The 27,986-nt window shown below is 45.9% G+C and overlaps 1 protein-coding gene across 1 annotated transcript in view; it reads left to right on the top strand.

Annotated features, from left to right (window-relative positions):
* The first annotated feature begins 746 nt into the window (after positions 1 to 746).
* Positions 747 to 27,986, top strand: part of LOC129714466 (uncharacterized) — a 90,107-nt gene continuing 62,867 nt past the window's right edge. The window contains exons 1-12 of the mRNA XM_055664074.1: positions 747 to 809; positions 2,821 to 2,895; positions 4,282 to 4,356; positions 4,818 to 4,892; positions 6,804 to 6,878; positions 8,507 to 8,581; positions 9,567 to 9,641; positions 10,066 to 10,140; positions 13,518 to 13,592; positions 16,321 to 16,392; positions 19,389 to 19,463; positions 22,385 to 22,456. Of these exons, the coding sequence (XP_055520049.1) occupies positions 788 to 809; positions 2,821 to 2,895; positions 4,282 to 4,356; positions 4,818 to 4,892; positions 6,804 to 6,878; positions 8,507 to 8,581; positions 9,567 to 9,641; positions 10,066 to 10,140; positions 13,518 to 13,592; positions 16,321 to 16,392; positions 19,389 to 19,463; positions 22,385 to 22,456 (841 nt within the window). The 5' untranslated portion in view covers positions 747 to 787. The remainder of the gene's footprint in view (positions 810 to 2,820; positions 2,896 to 4,281; positions 4,357 to 4,817; positions 4,893 to 6,803; positions 6,879 to 8,506; positions 8,582 to 9,566; positions 9,642 to 10,065; positions 10,141 to 13,517; positions 13,593 to 16,320; positions 16,393 to 19,388; positions 19,464 to 22,384; positions 22,457 to 27,986) is intronic.

Below are 27,986 nucleotides of genomic sequence, written 5' to 3'. Positions count from 1 at the left end.
ATGTGCGTGTGTATTCATGTACATTGCGGACTGTGTTTTTATGCAACACATTCCACAAACAAATGGTGTTTGTTAATTGCAGTTCATCTCAAATAAAACACATCCTTGAATCTGTCCTGATGCAGGGGTCTCGACTCAAAACGTAAACCATCTCTTTGCCTCTGCAGATGCTGCCTGACCGACTGAGTTCCACCATCTCTTTGTTTTCTGTTTTGTTCCAGGTTACAGCACCTGCAGTCATAGTCATACAGGCCATTCGGCCCAGCTTGCCCACAACTAGCAACATGTCCCATCTACACTAGTAGACAAAAGTGCTGAAGAAACTCAACGGGTGCAGCAGCATCTATGGAGCGAAGGAAATAGGCAACGTTTCGGGCCGAAACGTTGCCTATTTCCTTCGCTCCATAGATGCTGCTGCACCCGCTGAGTTTCTCCAGCACTTTTGTCTACCTTTGATTATCCAGCATCTGCAGTTCCTTCTTAAACACCATCTACACTAGTCCCAGCTACACCAGTCCCACCTGCCTGCATTTGTTCCAATCCCTCCAGAGCTGTCCTGTCCATGTACCTGTCTAACTGTTTCTTAAATGTTGTGATAGTCTCTGCCTCAACTACGTCCTCTGGTAGTGAGTGACCTTTGAGTCTCCAACCATGTCTGTGTTAGAAGATAATGTTCGAAAATTACCATCTTATTCTTGCTGGAAAGATGGCTACGGAAATTCCTTTGTTTCAGTAACACAAAAAACTCAACGATGTACGGAACTCTCAGGAGGATCTCAAACTTGGGATGACACTGATGAAGATGAACGGTGAGTGTGTAACCCCCACCCATCCCCCAACCTCCTCACCTCCCCTCACTCCATCAAAATAGTGACTATCGCACACTCACATTCAGCGGGGAATTGCCACCAGCCACCAGCCACCCATCCCGAGTACAAGGTAAATTCCCGGGATGGCGGGACTGTCATATGCTGGGAGAATGGAGCAGCTGGGCTTGTACACTCTGGAGTTTAGAAGGATGAGAAGGTATCTCATTGAAACATATACGATTGTTAAGGGCTTGGACACGCTAGAGGCAGGAAACATTTTCCCGATGTTGGGGGTGTCCAGAACCAGGGCCACACAGTTTAAGAATAATTAATAAGCCATTTAGAACGGAGACAAGGAAACACTTTTTCTCATAGAGAGTGGTGAGCCTGTGGAATTCTCTGCCTCAGAGGACGGTGGAGGCAGGTTCTCTGGATGCTTTCAAGAGAGAGCTGGATAGCACTCTTAAAATTAGGGGTCAGGGGATATGGGGAGAAGGCAGGAACGGGGTACTGATTGGGGATGATCAGCCATAATCACATTGAATGGCGGCGCTGGCTCGAAGGGCCAAATGGCCTACTCCTGCACCTATTGTCTATTGTCTATTGATCTCCAAGCTCGTTGACATCCAGGGATGGGTGGGTCACTGTCATGCAGTATTTACCTTCAGTTAGCTGCCAGGGTTCACATGATCACAAGTTATAGGAGTAGAATAAGGCCATCGAGTCTACTGCGCCATTTAATCATGGCTGAGCTCTGAATCCTAATCCCATTGTCCTGCCTTTTCCCCATAACCCTTGACACCCATTGATCCCAGCTCCTGCCACCTGCACCCAACTCCAGCCACCTGGGCACATCTCCCTCTGTCAGTCCCCAGCTCCTTCCACCTGTGCCCAAGCACAGCCGCCTGTGTCCAGCTACCTCCGCATGTGCCCAGCTCCCTGTACAGCCCCTGTGCACATTGGAGTGATCAGGGTAGTATGTGTACTGCGATTCTACGAACGTTCAAAAATCTGCCCCAATCTTGTGCAGAGTTAAGCCCCCTGTCCCACTTTCCTGAGTTACTCAGAGGGAGTGCAGAGACGGTTCACCAGACTGATTCCTGGGATGTCAGGACTGTCTTATGAAGAAAGACTGGATAGACTTGGTTTATACTCTCTAGAATTTAGGAGATTGAGAGGGGATCCTATAGAAACTTACAAAATTCTTAAGGGGTTGGACAGGCTAGATGCAGGAAGATTGTTCCCAATGTTAGGGAAGTCCAGGACAAGGGGTCACAGCTTAAGGATAAGGGGGAAATCCTTTAAAACCGAGATGAGAAGAACTTTTTTCACACAGAGAGTGGTGAATCTCTGGAACTCTCTGCCACAGAGGGTAGTTGAGGCCAGTTCATTGGCTATATTTAAGAGGGAGTTAGATGTGGCCCTTGTGGCTAAGGGGATCAGGGGGTATGGAGAGAAGGCAGGTACGGGATACTGAGTTGGATGATCAGCCATGATCATATTGAATGGCGGTGCAGGCTCGAAGGGCCGAATGGCCTACTCCTGCACCTAATTTCTATGTTTCTATGTTTCTACTCACGAATTCTCCCGAGTTTTCCCATTGATTCAAACTCGGAGAATGTCCGTAGCGAGTCCGTAGGAGGCTACAGGAGTCCGTAGATATTTCGTCGTGGCTCGTAATGCCAGCCGTAGGCACTCAGGGTATCAGGTAAGTCGGGACAACATTTTCAGCATGTTGAAAAACATCCACAAGTATAAAAAACATCTACGGCTGGCATCTCCGAGTTTGATTCAAGGGGAAAACTCGGGAGAATTCGTGAGTAATTCGGAAAAGTGGGACAGAGGCTTTATCTACCTACAGATCTCTGGCGTTGCTCCTGAAAAGTATATTGGCTGGAGTTTGTGAACGATATTGGTCGGCAGCAGAAGCCACAGCCCTCCCCTCCCTTGCAGGGCCAGGGACAGGACCAAGGATTCACTGCGTGAGGGTAACATTCTGCTTCCCTTCCAGTTACCCAGCTGATGCCTGGTTTAAGGCGGCTGCAAGCTAACATGAACCTCGTGCTTTCACAGATGAAGAACACAAGTAAGTAGTGTCAGAGCCTTTGGTTAGACTGTTCCTATTTGATTTATCATCAGATCACAAGAAAGTGATTCAGAATTAGGCCATTCGGCCCATCGGGTCTGCTCCACCATTCAATCATGGCTTATCAATTTTCCCTCTAAACCCCATTCTCCTGCCTTCTCCCCATAACCTATGTCACCCTTACTAATCAAGAATGTATCAATCCCCACTTTAAATGTACCCAATGACGGCCTCCATCGCTTTCTGTGGCAATAAGTTCCACAGATTCACGCCCATTGGCTGAAGAAATTCCTCCTCATCTCTATACAAAAGCTACACCCTTTAATTCTGAGGCTGTGCCCTCTGGTTCTGGACTCTCCCATTACTGGAAACATTCTTGCCACATCCATTCTATCCAAGCCTTTCATTTTTCAGTCGGTTTCAATGAAATCCCCCTCATCCTTCTAAACTCTAGCGAGTACAACCATATAACCATATAACCATATAACAATTACAGCACGGAAACAGGCCATCTCGACCCTTCTAGTCCGTGCCGAACACATAATCTCCCCTAGTCCCATATACCTGCGCTCAGACCATAACCCTCCATTCCCTTCCCATCCATATAACTATCCAATTTATTTTTTAATAACTATCCAATTTATTTTTAAATAAGCCCAGGTATTCTAACAATATTAAAATATTAAACCCACTGTGTCCATGGGAAGATAAATAAAATTAATGCTTCAGGCTGAATATGCTTTTATCAGAGTTATTCTGAAGTCATGCCATGTAGATCAGATGAAGGATCTCCAAACAGTTTTTCTCCCCGCAATTACTCTCTGACCTGCTCAGTGTTTCCAGAATTTTGTGAGTCCTTGATTCCATTTACCTTCCAAATTATTCGCTGAATCTGCACATTGAATGTCTCTGTCACTGAAGATAACCAGATCTCTCTGCACCACAATACTTTGATAGTCACAAAATGCTGGAGTAACTCAGTGGGGCAGGCAGCATCTCTGAATAGAAGGAATGGGTGATGTTTCAGGTCGAGACCCTTCTTCATACAGATAGTCTGAATCAGTCTGAAGAAAGGTCTCGACCCAAAAATCCAGAGATGCTGATTGTCCTGCTGAGTTACTCCAGCACTTTGTGTCTATCTTTGGTTTAAACCAGCACCTGCAGTTCCTTCCTACACAATACTTTGAAAGAGAGGGCATGGACGGGGGCTCTTCGGCCCACTGACCATTGATCACCCGTTCACACGGGTCCTGCTATCCCACTTTCCCATCCATTCCCTGCAGACTTGGGGAAATGTATAGAGGCCAATTAACCTGCAACACTCTGATATCTATTTCCACTGAAAAGGATATAGCAGAGGTGAAGCTAATACTCTTCCCCTTTCAGTTACACAGATGTTCAGTGAAATAAGTAGCTCACATGCAGATTTGAAAATCGAGCTCTCACAGATGAAGTATAACAGTAAGTATTTATTAATTACATTATTTAAACATCTTTGTCGCAAGTGTCCTTGATGCTGTGTGATTTTTGGGTCTGGTGCCTTTTGCCAGAATATCTCTCTCTCTCTCTCCCTCTCTCTCTTAATAATAATAATAATAATAATAATAATAATCTTATTTATATAGCACATTTTCAGTCAACTTGCATTGACCCCAAAGTGCTTCACATAATTACATTACATTACACACAGGAAAAGGTGGGTGAAGTGTCTTGCCCCAAGGACACAACGACAGTATGCACTCCAAGCGAGATTCGAACCGGCTACCTTCCGGTCGCCAGCCGAACACTTAGCCCATTGTGCCATCTGTCGCCCCTTAAATTTTATGATACCCTTCCCCAGAGCAGTAAGTTTGATGAGATATTTGCTTGGGCAGGAATTACATTTTGTGACGTTGTAACTTAGACCTTTGCTTTGATTCCAGTCGCACGGATGTTCACTGAAATAAGAAACTCTCAGTCTGAATTCAAGATCGAGTTTTCACCGCTGCAGCATAAGAGTGAGTTGTTCATCTTCAGGCATCCCTTAAAATGCCGCGATTTTATTTTGATGCATTCTGCCTCTCGAAGCTTCTGCGATTTTAACTTTCTGTTTGTTGTTGCGCAGTGTGGTGTGTTAAAAACAACGCACAGTAGTAATGCACACTCACTGTGGCACAGTGGCACAACTGGTAGAGCTGCTGCCTCACAGCGCCAGAGACCCGGGCTCGATCCTGACCTCGGTTGCTGTCTGTGTGAAATTTCCACGTTCTCCCTGTGACTGCGTGGGTTTCCTCCAGGATCTCTGGTTTCCTCCCACATTACCAAAACCTGTGGCTTTCTTGGTTCATTGGCCTCTGTAACAGCTTCTTCCCTACAGCCATCAGGCTATTAAACACTACAACCTTCAAATAAGCTGTAAACAACATAGACGGAGGCATTAGTTTTGTCTATTATTATTTGTTTGTTTTATGTATGTGTGTGTATATATATATATTTATATTGTGTGTATATATATATTTATATTGTGTGTATATATATATATATATGTGTGTATGTGTGTATGTTTATTTATTTATTTATTTATATTGTGTGTGTGTGTGTATATATATTGTGTGTGTATATATACACACACGATATATATATGCAAAAATGTTCAGTATATATATATACACATATGAACATTTTGCATATATATATATATATATATTGTATATAAATACTGAGATTTTTTTCCCATTTATTATATTGTTTGTAGAATACTATGTTTAAATATATTGCTGCAAATATATTGTTATAAGCATTATATTGTTATAAGTATAATTTCATTGTTCGGTCTGGGACATGTGGCAACAAAACACTCCTGGCTCTGAATGTGTATGGGGAAAGTGGGGTAACATAGAACGAGCATACAAGGAACTGCAGATGCTAGCTTACAAAAAAAACACACACAAAGTGCTGGAGTAATCCAGCAGGCCAGGCAACTTCTCTGGAGAACACAGATAGGTGACGTTCCGGGTCGAACTGATCGTGGACCCCAACCCGAAACAACCCTTCTCCTTGTTCTCCAGAGATGTTGCCTGCCACACTGAACAGGTTACTAAGGAGGTAACCTAGACTGCTAGGAAACTCCTTACCAAAGGCCTTGCTAAAGTCCATGTTGGCATCGTGACCGGCCTGCTCATATTAGTCCTCTTGATCATCTCCTCAAAACCTTTGTGAGATGTGACTTGATTAAAAGATTGTGGGTGTGTATATTTGTGTGTACATTAATATGTGTGTTTATGAGTGTGTGTGTGTATATGTGTGTATATGTGTGTGTACGTGTGTGTGTGTGTACGTGTGTGTGTGTGTGTGTGTGTGTGTGTGTGTGTGTGTGTGTGTGTGTGTGTGTGTGTGTGTGTGTGTGTGTGTGTGTGTGTGTGTGGGTGTGTGGGTGGGTGTGTGTTGTGTGTGTGTGTGTGTGTGTGTGTTTGTGTGTGTGTGTGTATATGTGTATAAGTGTGTGTGCGTGTGTGTGTGTGTAAGTACGTGGGTGTGTAGCATGTGTTTGTCTGTGTGTGTATATGTGTGTAAGTGTGTGTGCGTGTGTGTGTGGGTGTAAGTACGTGGGTGTGTAGCATGTGTATGTGTGTGTGTGTGAGAGAGAGAGGGGGGGAGAGAGATGGAGAGGGGGCAGGGAAAGAGGGACAGAGAGGGAGAGAGGGCATGGAAAGGGAGAGAGAGGAAGAGAGAGCAGGGCACTGTCTAACATGAGCACCAGAGGGCAATGTGCTGCCGTTCACCCTGCACCAGTTTTCCATGGGGAGGTTTTTGTGAAATCGGCAGCTTAATAACAACCCAAGTGTGTGCTGTAGATTCTCTACATGTGTAAATAATCATAGGAAACAACAATTTGGGGCTAATGTAAAAAAAACGTTATTTTGTGTCAGTCACACAGAAACTAAAGGAGATTGGGGATTCGCAGGCCGGGTGTTGGATGGAGTTGTTGCAGATGAAGAACGGCAGTGAGTTTAAACCAGCAGCTGGAGTAACTAACCCTGTGTGTGGCCCAACCTCAAGCGCTCCACAGCATGGACATTCCCTGGGCACAGCATGACTCTACTCATTCAATCCAAACTATCATAGCAGCCCTTTCTATCCTGGTATAAACGGAGTCTCATCCTTCACAGCACCAAGCTTGGAGTCTAACGAAGGGTTTCAGCCCGAAACGTTGCCTATTTCCTTCGCTCCGTAGATGCTGCCGCACCCGCTGAGTTCCTCCAACACTTTTGTCTACCAAGCTTGATGGCTCTTTATTTTAGTTTTTTTTTAGTTTAGTTTAGTAAGTCCGCACCGACCAGCGATCCCCGCACATTAACACCACCCTACACACACACTGGGGACAATTTTACATTCATACCAAGCCAATTAACCTACAAACCTGTACGTCTTTGGAGTGTGGGAGGAAACCGAAGCATCCAGAGAAAACCCACGCAGGTCACGGGGAGAACGTGCAAACTCCGTACAGACAGCACCTGTAGTTAGGGTCCAACCCGGGTCTCTGGCAATACAAGGCAGTAGCTCAATTGCTACATGCTATTAGAACTCAAATTGTGATGATTCACCTGAATTAAGGGCTCACAGCCTACAACCAGGCCCACCGCTGACAGCTAAGAACCCATTTACACTCATCCCATTTGCCAATTTACCCCCCAACCCTCCCACAACTCCAAACCCCCACCTACCCTCCCCTGCTACGTATTCACCAGGGGCCATTAACCTGCCAACTAGCACATCTTCGTGAAGTGTGAAATCTACACCGACAGCCACAGAGGCCAAGAGTGAACCCGACAGGCAACAGCACTACCTGCAGTGACACAGTTGCAGCATGGGACCCATACACAAATACAAACATTCCTTCCATCGAACGTGTCCAAAGACAGGCAGCTCGATTTGTTACTAACACCTATGAGAGAGAAGCGAGTGTCACCAAACTTCTGAATTCTCTGGGGTGGAAGGAACCCTCTCCAAGACAGACAGACGTGAAGCTCACCGTTTGACCTGTTTTTACAAAATGTTAAATGGTCAGCTCAACATAGACTACAAGACCTACACCAAACCCAAACCAACTAGGAGCAGACGAGGGCATTCGATCCAATTTGTGATCCCAGCTACAAAGACAAATGTGTACAGCAATTCGTTCTTCCCCCGCACAATTAAAGCATGGAATAATCTCCACCCAACTATAGTTACCCAACCAGATGCAACTAAATTTAAAGTAGCTCTTTCTTCCCAATAACCCTTTCTGGCTTAAGCCCTCCCTTCACCACCTCCAGTTTAAATTCCATTTGGAATATTTTGGAGGACCAAGAAACGAAAAAACCAAGACATTGTCTAACCAGCTCCCAGCATAGAAAGTCCACCGCAAGGTTGAACAATGACCGTATCTCAGATTAGCGACAGAATGGAGATTGTGTTTCCCTAAACTGAACCATGGGTGATTTCTTACAGTACACAACACACTTGCATCACTTCCAGCCTTGGGCAGCTCAACGCTGTTTTAAAATGCACAAATTAACACCTTTGTTGAAAGAGCCCCTTGATGAAAATGAGGAAACATTGGGAACTAACCCCTTCTTTCCCTCCCTTGCAGTTGTGCAGAAGATCAACGAATTAAGAAACTCCCAGCCTGATTTGAAGGGAGCGATTTCCCACCTGGAGACAGAGAGTGAGTAAGAATTCTGCCCTCCAATTTCTCTGTAAAATCTGTCATTCTTCTGTCTAAATGGGGCAGAAGCCATTATTCTGGTTTACACCACATATAGACACAAAATGCTTGAGTAATTCAGCGGGACAGGCAGCATCTCTGGATAGAAGGAATGGGTGACGTCTGAAGAAGGGTCTCGACCCGAAACATCACCCATTCCTTCTATCCAGAGATGCTGCCTGTCCCGCAGAGCTACTCCAGCATTTTGTGTCTATATTCAGAAGCCATTTCTACCCAATCAGTACCCCGTACCTGCCTTCTCCCCATATCCCCTGGCTATTTTAAGAATTAAGAATAAGGAGTAGGCCATTTAAAACAGAGACGAGGAAACACTTTTTCTCACAGGGAGTTGTGAGTGCGTGGAATTCTCTGCCTCAGAGGGTGGTGGAGGCCGGTTCTCTGGATACTTTCAAGAGAGAGCTATATTTAAGAGGGAGTTAGATGTGGCCCTTGTGGCTAAAGGCATCAGGGGGTATGAAGAGAAGCCAGGTACAGGATACTGAGTTGGATGATCAGCCATGATCATATTGAATGGCGGTGCAGGCTCGAAGGGCCGAACGGCCTGCTCCTGCACCTATTTTCTATGTTTCTATAGGGCTCTTAAAAATAGCGGAGACAGTGGATATGTGGAGAAGGCAGGAACGGGGTATTGATTGGGGATGATCAGCCATCACATTGAATGGCGGTGCTGGCTAGAAGGGCCGAATGGCCTACTCCTGCACCTATTGTCTATTGTCTATTGTCTTCTTGAATGGGACAGGGGGAAAGATGCGGGTGACGAGAGAGCTGCCCTGTGGAGAGACAGAGTAAACACGATGGGCCGAATGGACCTGCTTCGGTGGTGTGACCATTCCATGATTCTGTAAACAGCCCATCGATTTCAGAGCAGTGGTAATTTCACACTGAATTATTACACAAAGTGCACTGATTATTTTCTTTATTTCAGTTGCAGGGAACTTCAGCAAAGTAGAGATATCGCACGAAGAACTAAAGAGAGAAATTTCACAAGTGAAGACTCAAAGTAGGTTGTCAGCAATATCTTAATATTGGATCAGAGCTACAATATGAGGGCGTTGGATCAGAGAAATGATCTGATAGCATCGGGACATTATATCAGCCGATCAGAGGTACAATCTGATGGCATCAATGCTCCGATCTCTCAGTGTCTGAGATGCAAGCTACTGGCATCAATTGGCCTTCCAACCGGTAATCAGAACACCCTGGGCAAACCCGTGCAGTGACAGGGAGGACATGCAAACTCCACACAGACAGCATCCGGGATCAAGGATGAACTGGGTCTCCGGAGCTGTGATGGTCGCAAAGTGTTGGTGTAACCCAATGAGTAACTCAAGGGTGCAAAACCGTGAAAAAATGGGGCATGAAATGTAGTTGGTGAGGGATGTGCGATGGGAATGAAGGCCTCAATTTTTCTAATTTTCTCTCAGTTCCACAGCACCTTCGTGACATACGGACCTCCCAGACTGAGCTCAGAATGGACCAGTCACAAATGAAGAGCCACTGTGAGTGTTGAACCCCCTTTAGAGATTCGGTGATGTAATCCTCGTGCTTTGTGGCCTCTCGCTATGCGCGAAGTTCACAAACACAGTTCAGTGTGGGTTGTGACCCCTGCCCAGTGATCTATCTCCACCCTCATTTCGGTTACATTTGACAGGAGACAATAGACAATATCTGAATGGGCTCGCCCCGCCTTACCTCTCTGAGCTGCTCCACCCATACGCTCCTGCCCGGTCCCTCAGGTCAGCTGGTCAGCTGCTCCTGGAGGTACCGAGGTCTAGTCGGAGGCTCAGAGGGGATAGAGCCTTCTCTGTTGCTGCTCCGGCACTCTGGAACACCCTGCCGTTGCACATCAGACAGGCCCCCTCACTGTCCATCTTCAAATCCAGTGTTAAAACACATTTGTACTCCCTGGCTTTTGACCATGCCTGAGGCTTTGCTTCTATTTGTGGTGTTTTTGATGTTTCTTTATTTTACATGTCTTTTCCTACTATTTCTTTTGATTGTTATTTTTGGTGTGTATTAACTTTTTTGTCAATGATTAGTGATGTACAGCACTTTGTTGCAGCTATGTTTGTTTTTAAAGTGCTCTATAAATAAAATGATTATTATTTATTATAATATCGTCTTTGCAGGGTTCCCTCCATTACAATGGAGGGTTCCCTCCAGATGCAAGGCAAAAACAGGGACAAGAAAGGCAGCAAGGTGGCGCAGTGGTAGAGTTGCTGCTTACAGCACCAGAGACCAGGGTTCGATTCTGACAACGGGTGCTATCAATACGGAGTTTGTAATTTCTTCCCCGTGACCGAATGGGTTTTCCCCAGGTACTCTGGTTCCCTCCCACTCTCCAAATACATATAGGTGTGTTAGCTTTGGTAAAGATTATAAAATGACCAGTGCATGGAGCTCGCTGGTCAGTGTGGACCCATTGGGCCGAAGGGCCTGTTTCCATGCTGTATCTCTAAACTAAACTAAACTATACGTGAAATTCCACAAAAATGCTGGAGAAACTCAGCGGGTGCAGCAGCATCTATGGAGCGAAGGAGATAGGTAACGTTTTGGGCCAAAACCCTTCTTCAGTCCTTCGCTCCATAGATGCTGCTGAACCCGCTGAGTTTCTCCAGCATTTTTGTGTACCTTCGATTTTCCAGCATCTGCAGTTCCTTCTTATATATGAAGCTCCACTGGGTTGTTGGTGGATGTTGAGTGCGGGGAGAGGGAAGGAAGGGAGGGGCATTGACAAGTGAAGACATGCATTGCCTGACATTGAAGCCCCCCATTGTATGTTGAAAGTTGCTGCATAAAGGGGTGAATGGGCAGCAGATGAGAGGATGTAGCAAAGTGGTGGAATAACTCAACGGAGAACATGGATAGGTGACGTTTCGGGTTGAGACATTGGCATCAAATTGAGAGTGGGATGGGGAAGTGGACAAGGTGAGGGTGATGCATGGCTGTGTGGAAACTGGCTGGTGTACTAGGTGGTTAGTTTAGTTGAGGTTATTGTCACATATACTGAAGTATAGTGAAAATATTTTTGTTTACATGCTACCCAGTCAGCGCAAAGACTCTACATGATTACAATCAAGCAGTCTACACTGTGTAGATATGTGATAAACAGAATTATTGCTAGATAAAGTCAGAAGAAGTACATTTAAAGATGTTTTCTTCTGTAGCAGCTGATGCCCAGGAGAAGACCCCTGTCTCTTTCCAAGCCTTAGAATTAGTTTTAGAGATACAGCATGTAAACAGGGTCCACGCCAACCAGCGATCCCCGCACGCTAACACTCTCCTACACACACACCAGGGACAATTTACATGTACGGCACGCCCAGTTACCCTCAAACCTGTACGTCTTTGGAGTGTGGGGGGGGAAAGCGAAGATCTCGGAGAAAATCCAGGCAGGTCACGGGGAGAACGTACAAACTCCGTACAGACAGCACCCGGAGTCGAGATCGAACCTGGGTCTCCGTCGCTGCAAGCGATGTAAGGCAGCGACTCTACCGCTGCGCCACCCTGCCGCTAAGGGGTGTTCTGAAAGGTGTTGGGAAAGGGATTGGGCAGGAGTTGGAGGACATCAGGTCGCCTCATGGAGTGAGCTGAGGTTCAGCGGAGAGATGCACCAATCCGCTTCTTCCTCAGTTTAACATTTCTTTTCATTTGACAATAGTCTTATCACTAAAACTATTTTTTTTTCAATTATTGACAACAACTTTCAACATTGGTAAAACTCATTTGGGTGCAAGGTCTTGTTGGGACAGTGCCTGAGATCTGCTCGCCCAGGGTCCGATGGAGGGTCCTAGGATCGCTCAGTTCAGTCAGCTCTCTGTACATGGCACAGTGGAGGCAGGAGGATGGAGATCGGAGCAACGAGTCGGGACAGAAGGCTGAACCTGGCTCAGTTGACTTATTACATCCAGCCATAGTTTCCCCCTGAACCCAAACATCTACTACTGACCCCAAACACCTAAGATAGACACAAAAAGCTGGAGTAACTCAGCGGGTCAGGCAGGTTCGCTGGAGATAAAAGGAACAGGAGACGTTTCAGGAGGAGACCCTTCATCATCATCTCCAGCTTTTTATCTCTATCTTCGGTGTAAACTATCATCTGCAGTTCCTTCCTACACTAACCCAAACACTTACTGGACCCAATCACTGACAGTAGGATCACTGATGGTGACCCATTGGTAGCTCTGATCACAAATTACTATTGTAAAAATCCGAGAACACTAATGCAATTATAAAGAGAGCACATCAGCACCTCTACTTCCTGAGAAGATTACGGAGAGTCGGTTGGTCAAAGAGGGCTCTCTCGAACTTCTACAGGTGCACAGTAGAGAGCATGCTGACCGGTTGCATCGTGGTTCGGCAACTTGAGTGCCCTGGAGAGGAAAAGACTACAAAAAGTAGTAAACACTGCCCAGTCCATCATCGGCTCTGACCTTCCTTCCATCGAGGGGATCTATCGCAGTCGCTGCCTTAAAAAGGCTGGCAGCATCATCAAAGACCCACACCATCCTGGCCACACACTCATCTCCCTGCTACCTTCAGGTAGAAGGTACAGGAGCCTAAAGACTGCAACAACCAGGTTCAGGAATAGCTACTTCCCCACAGCCATCAGGCTATTAAACCTGGCTCGGACAAAACTCTGATCATTAATAATCCATTATCTGTTATTTGCACTTTATCAGTTTATTTATTCATGTGTGTATATATTTATACAATGGTATATGGACACACTGATCTGTTTTGTAGTAAATGTCTACTATGTTCTGTGTGCTGAAGCATAGCAAGAATTTCATTGTCCTATACAGGGACACATGACAATAAACTCACTTGAACTTCTCTTCCCGCAATCCCATTGAAAGCCTTGCTTCTCTTTCAGTTTCTCAGATCTTCAATGAGATGAGGCAGTCGCAGGCTGGTCTCAACATGGAACTTTTGCAGATGAACAGCAACAGTAAGCACTACAAGCTTGTCAAATACCCCCTTTGTATCCTCAGCTCAAGCAGCTCTTTGTGTTTCTCGGAAGCCCCTGGTGCCTTTCCAATATCTGCCGTGGACAATTCTGTCCTTGCTCGAACAATCTCCGCTCTGTCTGTCGGGCTGCTCATGACACCATCTCGTGCGCCAATGCATTCCTTCCTGTCTTTCAACTTCACCTTCCTCAGTTGACGGCCGTTCGTGTCCGCTGTTCATGCCAGCTATTTATGACTGCTTGAGTTCTCCCACTCGTCTTCAACTTTGCGCACGCCCACGCAACGTCTATGGCCTCAGATCAAAGAGGAAATTGCAGAGGTGTTGCTGATGGCCTCTTGTTATACGCTGAACAAGCCCATCAGTAGCCAGTGCCTTCCTCATCTGCCCAGTCACTGCTAAACTCTAACTGAATCTAAGTCAGGAGTTCCCACAGTTACGAACAGGACTTTTGATCTGTACAAAGTCTTGGAATAATGCTTGTATGTTTTGGTTAGTTTAGTATAGTTTAGTTTAGTTTAGTTTAGATAAGTTTAGTTTAGTTTAGTTTAGTTTAGTTTAGTTTAGTTTAGTTTAGTTTAGTTTAGTTTAAAACCTGGTCTCTGGTGCTGTAAGGCAGCAACTCTACCCTTATGCCATGGTGTATAGTGATAGAGTCCCTGACACTTGTATAATCCCATACAAGTGTCAGGGATTAAGGGGAGAAGGCAGGAGAATGGGGTCAGGAGCAAAGCATAGTTGAATGGTGGAATAGACTTGATGGGCTGAATGGCCTAATTCTGTTCCTATGAAATTATGAAAAGGAATAGGTGACGTTTCGGGTCGAGACCCTTCTTCAGACTCTAGTTTGTTGTAGATGACTGCATATGACAATATTTCTGACAGTGGCTTGGTGCATGGATAGCAACAGCAAAAACACAGCTGTGGTGAAGCTTCCTTTTTGGTGACCACAAGGAGAAGGAAGTGAGGGTGACCTCAGAACCAAACTCTCCACAGATGAGTCAAGTGCATCGAAGATATCTTCCTGTTGCCAGGCACTGTAATGGCGATACACAAGATATACGTGCAGCAAGGAACTGCAGATGCTGGTTTATACCAAAGATAGGCACAAAGTGCTGGAGGAACTCATTGTGTCAGTCAGCATTTCTGGAGATAAAGGATTCAGATTCAGATTCAGATTCAGATTCAATTTTAATTGTCATTGTCAGTGTACAGTACAGAGACAACGAAATGCATTAAGACAACGAAATGCATTAGACAACGAAAGGATCGGACTGTGGGCATGGTGATTTGAACATGTCTAAATTTGGAGATGAAATTGGTCCTCCAAGACATTTAAGGATAGCATAGCACATTGGTGCAGCTGGTAGATCTATTGACCCACAGTGCCAGAGTCCCGAGTTCGATCCTGACCTTGGATGCTATCTGTTATGAGTTTGCATCTTCTCCTTGTGACCTTACGTGTTTGATCCGGGCGCTCCGGTTTCCTCCCCACAACCCAAAGACACGCGGGGTTGTCGATTAATTCTTTATATTCGCACCTAGTGTGTGCGGGGAGTGCTTGAGAACGTGGGATAATGTAGAACTAGCACGAACGGGTGATCAATATCGGGCTGTGTGGATTCTGTGGGGGCTGAGGGGCCCTGTTTCCCTGGGATATCTTGAAATCAAAAAACTGAAGACGACCCCACAACGTCACCCATTCATTCTCTCCCGGAGATGCCGCCTGTTATGTTAAACCCCAGATACAGTGAGTTACTCCAGTTGATTTTTATTGTCTATCTTATGGATAATTCATTTCACTGAGCTTGATCATCCCTACAATTAAATCATTTGAATCTCTGAATGGAATTTGAGATAAGACCATGGCATTGACCTTAGGGTTATCTGCCCACCATCGACAGATGCTGTGAATTTTCCCTGTATCCAATTCCTCCATTGACTTCTACTCTGTCTCACCCTTATGCCCCTGTCCCACTTAGGAAACCAGAACGGAAACCTCTGGAGACTTTGCGCCCCGCCCAAGGTTTCCGTGCGGTTCCCGGAGGTTTTTGTCCGTCTCCCCAATGGTCGAATGTGGTTTCCACTTCTTCGATGTTCCGGCGATTATTTAAAAAAATTCGAGACCGGCCGCGACTTAGTAGTGGAGGTCTTACCTACCACTACCTGCAACCTCCGGCAACCACCTGCAACCTCCAGCAACCACCTGCAACCTCTGGCAACCACCTTCAACTAGCATCCCAACCGGCTTCGACTAAATAATGACTGATTTTAAAAACGGCAACCTATTTTTAGTCGCGGTCGGTTTTGAATTTTTTTCAATAATCGCTGGAACATAGAAGAAGCGGAAATCACTTTCGACCATTAGGGAGACTGACAAAAACCTCCGGGAACCTCCGGGAACCGCACGGAAACCTCGGGTAGGGCGCAAAGTCTCCAGAGGTTTCCGTTTAGGTTTCCTAAGTGGGACAGGGGCATTAGCATCCTCTTTCCTCCTGAAAGGACCTACGTTCTTTAAAATCCATTCCACACACTGCAACTTCTCCCCCTCCCCCACAATGACTGCCCCATCATCACAGCACCGCAGAACCTTTTCTATGGCAACCAGAGCTGTTAACAGTAAAGAACACTCACACACCGGATGAATTATTTCCCTAATTTGAGCCTCTAATGCCAGTGCTTTCACCACTTGTTTTCTGCTTGTCTTTCAGTGACTGGTTTCTCGGAAGAGACGAGGAGCTCACTTTCTGCAATCCGGGCTGACCTCACCCAGTTGAAGAACAGTGAGTGTTAACAGTCTCAGTAGTCTCTGAGTCCCAAACTCCAGCAGAGCCTGGCCTTAACCTGAGGCAGTCATTCTGCGTGCTAAGCAAGCTGCTGCAGCAGTGGAAGAGATCAGGGGGTAGATTCCAGGGAAGTATACACATTGTAGGAGCAACATTGAAAGGCCACGCAGAGTTGGTGTTCAAAGTAACGGGCGATTTATTAAAACTAGTGAGCACCAGGAGACCAGTCAAAGCTGATCTCCCAAGTGTGACTTTGGTGCAGTTTTAATATTCTCAGATGACAAAATCACTCCGACATTTGACAGTAAAATTAGGTCTTAATTACAGAAGGTAGACAAAAATGCTGGAGAAACTCAGCGGGTGAGGCAGCATCTACGGAGCAAAGGAAACAGGCAACGTTTCGAATCTAGACCCTTCTTCAGACTGAATTACAGAAACTTGACTGAAAATAAAACAAGCTCTGGCAGAGAAACTTCGCAGAGTAACATCGAAACCTTAAAGAAACTTTGAAAAAATGAGAAGGTACACAAAAAAGCTGGAGAAACTCAGCGGGTGCAGCAGCATTATAGAAAGGAAATAGACGTGAAAACCCTTCTTCAGTAAAATTTCCTCTGCAAGAGCTGCTGCACCTGAGTTTCAGCTTTTTTTGTGTACCTTCGATTCGAGCAGTTCCTTAAACTTATTATAAAACTTGACTAACGATAAAACGAGGTGTTGCACAAATTGGAACCCAGAAAGATTTAAATTGGTGACAACCTGAAAGAAATGATTATTCACAAGTTTAACTTTGTTAACAGTAGATCCAATCCCTGTTACAATGATGGGTGTACACTATAACATAATTAATGAACTTTGTGAAACTTGGGTGTCTTTGCTGCTGCATTCCATGTCTTGACTTTAAGGCTTTGTCTGCAGTTCCCTGTCCCCACATTAGCACAATCCACATCCCTATTTAATAGTCATTAGCCCTCACTATTCTCTACCCTACAACACATACAACCCTACTTCACCCTACAATAAGCGGCACGGTGGCGCAGCGGTAGAGTTGCTGCCTTACAGTGCTTGCAGTGCCCGAGACCCGGGTTCGATCCATCTGCAGGTGCTGTCTGTACAGAGTCTGTACGCTCTCCCTATGGCCTGCATGGGTTTTCTCCGAGATCTTCAGTTTCCTCCCACACTCCAAAGAGAATGTAGGTAAATTGGCTTGGTAAATGTAAAAATTGTCCCTAGTTTAGTGTTAGTGTTAGTGTGCGGGGATCGCTGGTCGGCACGGACCTAGTGGGCCGAAGGGCCTATTTCTGCACTGTATCTCTAAACTAAATGAAATAAACATACCGTGTGCCTTTCCATCAGTAGTTAGAGGGTGTGAGAAGTGTCAGTATCGACTCTATCACACTCTATGTTTACCCAGACTTCTGATCCTGCAGTGTAATATTAAAGAGGAAATTGCATTCAAACTCATGGTCTCTTGTTTCATGAAATATGAGTCCATTCTGTGTGGGACCCCAGGGTCTCACAATCCACAACAACTTGGCTCACAAACGCTGTTACATTCCTCACAGTGCCTGCACCTCATTAGATGTGAGGTTTGTGTCAGGGCTAGCTATATGGAATAATAAGTAAGTCGTAAAACATAGGAGCAGAATTAGGCCTTTCAGCCCATTGAGTCTACTCCGCCATTCAATCTATCTCTCCTTCTCAACCCCATTCTCCAGCCATCTCCTCATACTCCTTGACACCCGTACAGGAATTCTGAGTGCACCATGACAGGGACGTTGTGGGAAAACGGGAATGCCGGAATGAACAGATGTTTTTCGACAGCACCAGACAGCATGTGCAAGGGGGGGCTAAAACTTGAAGGGGTTCAAGGGTCAAATTATTTTCATTATAAATATTCAACAGAAATTGTTGTTGAAAAGCAAGTTGACAGAAGATGTATATGCCAATGTATGATGTTTGGCCTGTTGGCCTTCATAACAAGAGGAGTTGAGTATAGGAGCAAAGAGGTCCTTCTGCAGTTGTACAGGGCCCTGGTGAGACCACACCTGGAGTATTGTGTGCAGTTTTGGTCTCCAAATCTGAGAAGGACATTCTTGTTATTGAGGGAGTGCAACATAGGTTCACCAGGTTAATTCCCGGGATGGCAGGACTGTCATATGTTGAAAAGAATGAGCCACTAGGCTTGTACACACTGGAATTTAGAAGGATGAGAGTGGATCTTATTGAAACATATAAGGTTATTAAGGGATTGGACACGCTGGAGGCAGGTAACATGTTACCGATGTTGGGGGAGTGCAGAACCAGGTGCCACAGTTTAAGAATAAGGGGTAAACCATTTAGAACGGAGACGAGGAAACACTTTTTCACCCAGAGAGTTGTGAATATGCCTCAGAAGGGTGGAGGCCAATTCTCTGTATGCTTTCAAGAGAGAGTTAGATAGAGCTCTTAAGGATAGTGTAGTTAAGGGATATGGGGAGAAGGCAGGAACGGGGTACTAATTGGGGATGATCAGCCATGATCACATTGAATGGCGGTGCTGGCTTGAAGGGCTGAATGGCCTACTCCTGCATCTATTGTCTATTGTCTATTGAAATAGGTAGGGTAAATGCACAGAATGGTTTACCCATCAAAGGGGAATCAAGAACCAAGAGACAGAGGTTCAAGGTGAGAGGGGAAAGATTTAATAGGATCCTGAGCAATAACTCTTTCACACAGAGGGTGGTAGGTATATGAAAATGAGCTGCCAGAGGAGATACCTCCTACAGCAGCTCGTTCCATACACCCACCACCCTTTGTGTAAAAAGGTTACCCAGCAGGTTCTTATTAAATCTCCCCCCACCCCCTCACTTTAAACCTATGTCCTCTGGTTCCCGATTCCCCAACTCTGGGCAAGAGGCTCTGTGCGTTTACCCGATCTATTCCTCTCATGATTTTGTACACCTCCACAACATCACCCCTCACAATTCAATGTAAAACGTCTGCTTCCATTCCAGTCACAGTGATGTTCAAAGAATTAAGGAACTCCGACGCTGCGATCAAAATGGAACTTTCCCGCTTGGGGAGTAATGGTGAGTGTGGCCAATGTTCAGTGATTCTGGCAGTTCCCAATCCTCTGTGTATCGCTCCAGATTCCAACATCCTGGAATGGTACTTTCTTTCACACCACAGGGGGCTTTAGAGACTGCGGCAAGACTCCAGCCTTGCCGAGTAAAGTCAAAGCAACTGGCTTATTGCCGCAGGAGCCCAGACTGAAGAGAAAGTTCAGAGAAAATACAGTCAACAGATACGAAGACAGACACAAAATGCTGGAGTAACTCAGCGGGCCAGGCAGTGTCTCTGGAGAGAAGGAATGGGTGACTTTGGGTCGAGACCCTTCTTCAGACTAGAGTCAAGGGAAAGAGAAATGAGAGGTATATATAGCTGTAGAGAGAGATATAGAACAAATTAATTAAAGATATGCAAAAAAGTAATGATGAGAAAGGAAACACGCCATATAAAAAATGTTTTTAAATAGAAGCGGGGTCATTAAATAATTGATAATATTAACAATGTATGACTGATATACATGAAATGGTTTTTTATTATGTACTTGCTTCTAATAAAAATATTATTGATTAAAATTTTTTTTTTAAAGGAACAGGCCATTGTTAGCTGTTTGATGTTCCACTGAGTTACTCCAGTATTTTGTGTCTACCTTCGGTTTAAACCAGCATCTGCAGTTCCTTCCTACACAGGAGTCAACAAATACATTGTATTAGGTGACGTTTCGGGTCAAAACCCTTCTTCAGTCCCGAAACGTCACGCATTCGGGTCTCAACCCAAAACGCCACCTATTCCTTTTCTCCATATAGGCTGCCTGACCCGCTGAGTTACTCCAGCATTTTGTGCCTATCTTCAGTGTAAACCACCATCTGCAGTTCCTTCCGACACAAATGCATTGTATTTATTGACCATAATGTGCAAACCAATGAGTTGTGTATGGGGTGGGATGTATCACCCATCAGCTGTCTGCTGTATAGTAATTTATAGCAAATTCTCCCAATAAAGGCAGGGTAATATTTCTAGAGATATGCAGTGTGGGGACCCAGCTTCAGATACTTCAATCTCAGTCACCAAGATTGTTTCGTTTTAGTTTAATTTAACGATACAGTGCAGGAACAGGCCCTTCGGCCCACCTATCCTGCACCTACCAGCAATCACTGCACATTTAGTCTGCAGTCTTTCCTACACTTACCCGGGACAATTTATAATTTAACCAAGCCAATTAGCATACACACCAGAAATTGGAGGAACAGCACCTCATATTCCGCTTAGGGAGTCTGCATCCTGGGGGCATGAACATTGAATTCTCCCAATTTCCCTTGCTGTCTCCTCCCCTTCCTCAGCCCTCCTGCTGTCTCCTCCCATCCCCCAGCCTTCGGGCTCCTCCTCCTTTTTCCTTTCTTCCCCCCACCCCCCCCCATCAGTCTGAAGAAGGGTTTCGGCCCGAAACGTTGCCTATTTCCTTCGCTCCATAGATGCTCCAGCTCCAGCTTTTTTGTGTACCTTCGATTTTCCAGCATCTGCAGTTCCTTCTTAAACAAAAAGCCTACAGACCTGCTTGGCTTTGAAGTGTGGGAGGAAACCGGAGCATCTGGAGAGAACCCACGCAGGTCACGGGGAGAACGTACAAACTCCGCACAGGCAGCACCTGTAGTTACGATCGAACCTGGGTCTCTGGCGCTGTAAGAGTGGTGAATCTCTGGAACTCTCTGCCACAGAGGGTAGTTGAGGCCAGTTCATTGGCTATATTTAAGAGGGAGTTAGATGTGGCCCTTGTGGCTAAGGGGATCAGGGGGTATGGAGAGAAGGCAGGTACTCCGTACTGAGTTGGAGGTCAGCCTGATATATTGAATGGCGGTGCAGGCTCGAAGGGCCTGGCCTACTCTGCACCTAATTTCTATGTTTCTATGTTTCTATGTAAGGCAACAACTATACCGCTGCACCACCATGCTGATTGTGTGATTCCCCAAGCCTGATTGAAGGGGGAATTCTACAATTGCCTCCACTCTGTGAGGCAGCAATGTTGTGGCACAGTGCAGCGTGCAGACTGCTGTATAATGGTGCCATTGATGGGGACCTGGGGTCATTGCAGGCTGCCACGGCAGCAACTGTGAAGTCAAGTGAATGTTGCACACTCATCAGTGACTCTCCGTGAATAATTAGATCAAAAGAAAAAGAAAGCTGGACCAGTCCAATGGCTATATATAACTTGCCCAGCGCTATGTAAACAAGTGGACAAGGTTCAAACCATTACAATAAATTCACAGCAGAACAACAGTGAATAACAACCCTTACACAGCAGATTAACACAGCAATGTGGTACAAATAGAAGATGCTGGAGTAACTCAGCGGGTCAGGCAGCATCTCTGGAGAGAAGGAATGGGTGATGTTTCGGGTCGAGACCCTTCTTCAGACACAATCCAAAACGTCACCCATTCCGTTTCTCCAGAGATGCTGCCTGCCCCGCTGAGTTACTCCAGCATTTTGTGTCTATGATAGTGCAGTTCCTTCCCACACAATGTGGTACAAATTCCTGGCTTGGATCCATTGAGTGTTCAATGGTGAGGCGGGAGACCTTAACAGTCCACACAGGTCCACACTACACCAGCCCCAGGTGTATACGATACAATTTAAAAATTATTCATCCCCGGAGGGAAATTGGTTTGCCAACAGTCACAACATACAACAAGGTACATAAAAAGAGAAGAAGAAAGAAATAGTGTAAGAGGGAAGGAGAGAAAAAAAAGAAAAAAAAGTGGAGTGCATATATCAAGGGTCACAATACAATATACAATACATATATATATTATATATATATACAATATATAGTTTATGTGCTGTGTGTATTTTTTCTTTTGCTTTTCTCTGTGCAGATGTTTGCAGATGTTTCTCTTGCATACTGTGCAGATGTTTACAGATGCTGACACTAACACGGTTCCTTTATCAGTGACAGGAATGTCGGACGGGATGAAAGGCTCACTCACTGAGCTCAAGGGTGAACTCTCCCAGCTGCAGAACAGTGAGTATCAAATGCCAATTTGATGGGCTTCACGTCTCTCTGCTCACCCCCAAGAATCTTCCCCTGGCTTGGGATTCTGAGGCCAAGGCTGAGAGACTCCGTGGCATGGTGGTGGTTCAATCCTGACTACGGGTGCTGTCTGTACATAGTTTGTATGTTCGCCCTGTGCCTGCGTGGGTTTTCTCCAGGTGCTCTGGTTTCCTCCCACACTGCAAAGATGTGAGGGTTTGTAGGTTAATTGGTTTCTGTACGAATTGTAAATTGTCCCTAGTGTGTGTCGGATAGTGTTAGTGTACAGGGTGATTGTTGCCCGGCATGCCTGCTGCCTGTTTAGGCAATAGACAATAGGAGCAGGAGTAGGCCATTCGGCCCTTCGAGCCAGCACCACCATGGCTGATCATCCCCAATCAGTACCGCGTTCCTGCCTTCTCCCTATATCCCCTGACTCCAGCTATCTTTAAGAGCCCTATCTAGCTCTCTCTTGAAAGTATCCAGAGAACCTGCCTCCACCGCCCTCTGAGGCAGAGAATTCCACAGACTCGCCACTCTCTGTGAGAAAAAGAGTTTCCTCGTCTCCGTTCTAAATGGCCTACTCCTTATTCTTAATTCTTAAGATAGCCAGGGGATATGGGGAGAAAGCAGGTACGGGGTACTGATTGGGTAGAAATGGCTTCTGAAGATAGACACTCTCTCTTGAAAGTATCCAGAGAACCGGCTTCCACCACCCTCTGAGCAGGGAATTCCACAGACTCCACAGGCTCATCTCCATTCCAAATGGCTTACCACTTATTCGCTGTATATCTAAGGTCTAAAGTCTATGTAAAGAATATTTGAATCAACTCAAACAGGTAATGACTGGGATTAAGATGGTTGCAATGGGATAATGGATCACACAAATTAGTTTAGTAATACCTTGGGGGAGGTGTTTGATTGAATGATACAGTTGGACAGAGGCCCCTCGGCCCATTAAGTCCATGCTAACCATCGGTCATCCATGCAGCACTGAGACAATAACTGTCTCAACGCTTCCAGCTTTGCGATACGATACAATACGATATGATACAATAGAACTTTATTTATCCCAGGAGAGAAATTGATCTGCTAACAATCATAAAACAGGATTGGGGACTTGCAAAGATTGGGGAGGGGGGCGGTGGGGTCAGTCTACCACCCGACAGAAGGGGGAGGAGTTGTACACTTTGATAGCCACAGGGAAGAAGGATCTCCTGTGGCGTTCTGTGCTGCATCTTGATGGAACCAGTCTGTTGCTGAAGGTGCTCCTCAGGTTGACCAGTGTGTCATGGAGGGGGTGGGCTGTATTGTCCAGGATGCTCCATTTAATGAGCCATATGAGAACAAAAGTCAGCCTTAGGGCGATTTCATTCGCCAATATCAGGTGCTGAGTCAAATTACTTACCAATATAACCAGCAGCAGATTGTAAAATCATTTCTTTCTTGAGGCTATTGCAATAACAGTCAATGGCTGGAATTTCCATGGTGCGTTCCCAAGCTGCCATTGAGATTAACAACTCAGATCTCAGAACTCCTGCCAAAACTGTGAGACTCCAAAGGGATTCTGTGGGATTAACCCTGTGAAAGGTCCACCCTTGTTGGTGAAGCTAGAGATGGGAACTCACGGAGTGCAAAAGTTGCCTTTATTCAATTTACTGAGTGGAAAATCCTGAACTCCAATGAATGTAACATTCCTGATCGGTTCTCCATGAAGGGGGTCTATTGCAGGAACCCAGTAACATTCTCTTGTTTAGTTTAAAGCATGGTTGACTCAGCTCAGTGGTGGGCTGTGGACAGCGAAAGGTGAGACCACTCTGCTCCAGCGACCCAAGTTCGATCCTGGCCTCCAGTCTTGTCTTTTTTCACACTCTCCCTGTGACCAGCTGGGTTGCCACTGGTGTGTAGGTGTATGGTAAAATCTCGGAGGAGATGGTGGGAATTTTGGAAGAATATAATGTACCAGGGTGGGAATAATGTAAGTAGGTGTCTGCTGGTCATTGGGTGGTCGGGCTTGTTTCCGCGTTGTATCTCTCTCAGTGACCCGAATCAATCCGATATGTGTTTGGATCCCATTGACTTTTACCTTTCACTTAATCCTGGCCCTTCTTTGACCCAGAGACCTGTAACCTTTACAACAGGAGTATGTTTGTAGGATGTTACCCCTCCACTGATCTACAAGGATGTGCTTTGTGGAAGGGTGTCACAAGGCTGTTCGCAACCGACCACCCATGCTGTGAGTGAAGTGTTTCCGATCGCCAGCACTGCATTGGCAGGCTATGTGAATCCCTGGCCTGGACAATAACACAACTTGTCCATACTGCAAAGTTATCCACTATCCGCTGCACAGCCATCTACAGCGCTAGAGACCCGAGTTCGATTCTGACTATGGGTGCTGTCTGTATAGCATACGTAGATTCTCCCCGTGACCTGCGTGGGTTTTCTCTGAGATCTTCGATTTCCTCCCACATTTCAAAGACGTACAGGTTTGTCGGTTAACTGGCTTGGTATAAATGTAAAAAATGTCCCTGGTGTGTGTTGGTTGGTGTTGATGTTGGTGTGTGGGGGTCGCTGGTCGGCGCGGACTCGGTGTTTCCGCGCTGAATCTCGAAGCTAAACTGACCAAAACTTTGAAACTGGGACAGCGCAGAGTAGTTGTGGATGAGTTGTATTGTTGTCAACTCTGCCTGAGCATTGAACCCTCCCCCCAGTGTAGGACTGTGTGATTGCCTGCTCCCTGAGTAAACGGGGAGAGCGGAGCAAGGTCAGGGCTAGGAATGTTAGTCCCAGTTGCTGAAAGACAATATGCTGAGCAAGGAGAGAAGAGAGCAGGCACTTGAAAGGAACACAGAGCACTTAGTACCTCAAGCAACATCTGTCGAAGCAGAACACTGCAAGTCAGAGGATCTTTGTCAGAGCTGGGGGAGAGGGCAAACAAGTTAGTTAGAACTTCTGGAGAGTTGAACAACTTATTCAACTCCATTCACTGTTGCTCAGGAAACTGTACAGTATTGCAATTGGGCTGTCCACAGTGTACAGATACAGGATGAAGGAAAGATCGACACAAAGAGCTGGAATAACTCACTCTCTCTCTCCTCGCATAGTCTGTAAAGGACCTGTCCCACGGTACGAGTTCATTCCAAGAGTTCTCCCGAGTTTGCCCTGATTTGAACTCAGAGCTTACGGTAATTACGGAACTTACGGCAATGGCCGCTCGTCGGTATTCGGGGCTCTCGTGGACATTTTTCATCATGTTGAAAAATCTTCACGAGTCTTCCCGTGCTTACCTGCCGTTAGCGAGTCTTCCCGAGTACCTGCCGTTAGCGCTAAGAGACGTCCCCGAGCTCCGACGTACCCGCTACGTTCATTCTCTGTGCTTACCACAAGTATGATTTTTTTTTAAACTCGGGAGAGCTCTTGGAATGAACTCGCACCGTGGGACAGGGGTTTAAACCTCAGCTCATCCAAAGCTCAGCACCACAGCCTGACAACCAACCGCCTCTCACCCATCTCCACGAGCTCCAAAGGACACACAGTGCTGGAGTAACTCAGCGGGTCAGGCAGCATCTCTGGAGAGGAAGGAGCGGTGATGTTGCGGGTCGGGACCCTTCTTCAGACTCGGGAGAAAAGGAGGCTTCCCACCATTGACTCCATCTACATGTCACATTGCCTTGTACACTGTGGACAGCCCAAATGCAATCCTGTACATTGCCTCGGAAAAGCACTTCAGCCATACCATCTTCTCCCTGCTCCCGTCGAGCAGTAGGTACAGAGGCTTCTGCACGGGCCTTGCATAAGTCAGGGTACTGTTCGATTCACCTCCTCTTTCTGAAGGGAACAACCCCTTCGCAATTCCTGAGTGCACACATCCACCCCAACCAAGCATGCCGCATCATATGGCTCTCTCCATGTCTATTCATCTCTTCCCTTCCCTCCATCCAGGGAAGCAGAGATTCCCATGTACCTCTTGCAAAACTCTGCTCCAGCATTCAGTGTTCACAATGTGTTTGCACACACTAGGAACATTTTATAATTGTTACCAAAGCCAATTAACCTGCAAAGTTAATTGGAGTGTGGTAGGAAACCGGAGCACCCGGAGAAAACCCACGCAGTTACAGAGAGATCGTACAAACTCCGCACAGACAGCACTCGTAGTCAGGATTGAACCCGGGTCCCTGGCGCTGTAAGGCAGTAACTCTATCACTGCGCCACCATGCCTCCCATCTAAACTAAACCAAACCAAACCAAACCAAACCAAACCGAACCGAAGCCGAGCCGAGCCGAGCCGAGCCAAGCCAAGCCAAATCAAACTAAACTAAACTAAACTAAACCAAACCAAACCAAACCAAACCAAACCAAACCAAACTAAACTGAACCAAACTGAACCAAACTGAACCAAACTAGACTAAACTAGACTAAACTAGACTAAACTAAACTAAACTAAACTAAACTAAACTAAACTAAACTAAACCTACTCCACAGCTCCTCATGAGACAGCTCCTAGTTTAAGGAACGATTGGGAAGTTTTGAAAGTTCCGTAATGGGAACACACAGCAGTTCTGGGGCCCTGCCAGGGATTCTTGTGTTGCGAATAGTGTGAGTATACGTTACTGAGGCTACAGGGGGGCCTCTGAGTATGGAAACTCCCACAGCACCGCCTAGTCAGGCAGTTTGACTGCCAGCAGTCAGGCGCTCTGACATGGGCCAGACCCTCGTACCGACTTGCCGCCCAAGCGAGGCGACTCTGTACGTACTGGTCCCAGAAACAGACCTGCAATCGCTCATCACCATCGCTCCACTCTTTTTTTTTTTTTTTTTTTTTTTTTAGAAGTCCGGAAATTACATATATCTTAATACATTTTTTGTACCGCTTCATTTTTTTTGAGCTTTAAGCTTTTCTTAACGCTCCACTCTTTTAATCTTCAACTCCAACAGCAGCATTTAGAAGACTTTACCTTGCACTAAACCTTTTTCCCTTTACCCTGCATCTGTATAATGTGTACAGCTCGATTGTAATCCTGTATTATAGTTTAGTTTAGTTTAGAGATATTGTGGAGAACACACAACAAAAAGCTTTCCACTGTACCTCGTTACAATGCAGCGTGGAAACAGGCCCTTCGGCCCATCGAGCCCTGCAGATGCTGACTGTATACGCTGCCATGCCTTCCCATACCCCTGCCGTCACTGCTGCCTCACCGACAGAAGGTGCCTGGTTTGCTCTTGGGCACAAACATGCCTGTTACTGTACCCAGCTCCTGCTCCTGCTCCCATTACCATGGGACCAAGGATTACGGGGAGAATGGAGTTGTGAGGGAATAGTAGATCAGCCATGGCGGAGTAGACTCGATGGGCCAAATGTCCTAATTCTGCTGCCGGGAATGAAGAGGTACCTGACATGGGGGGGCCATCGGGAACAAAGAGGGACCACTGGGGACTACATTGAACACTGTAACTTATGTTGGTGCCCTTTATGTGGTGACTCTTTGCATACCTTGTGTATGGTACACAAGACAAAGAATTC

This window comes from Leucoraja erinacea, chromosome 39 (assembly GCF_028641065.1).
Source record: "Leucoraja erinacea ecotype New England chromosome 39, Leri_hhj_1, whole genome shotgun sequence".
In the NCBI taxonomy this organism is placed as follows: domain Eukaryota; kingdom Metazoa; phylum Chordata; class Chondrichthyes; order Rajiformes; family Rajidae; genus Leucoraja; species Leucoraja erinaceus.
This window is presented reverse-complemented; position numbering and strand designations above follow the sequence as displayed.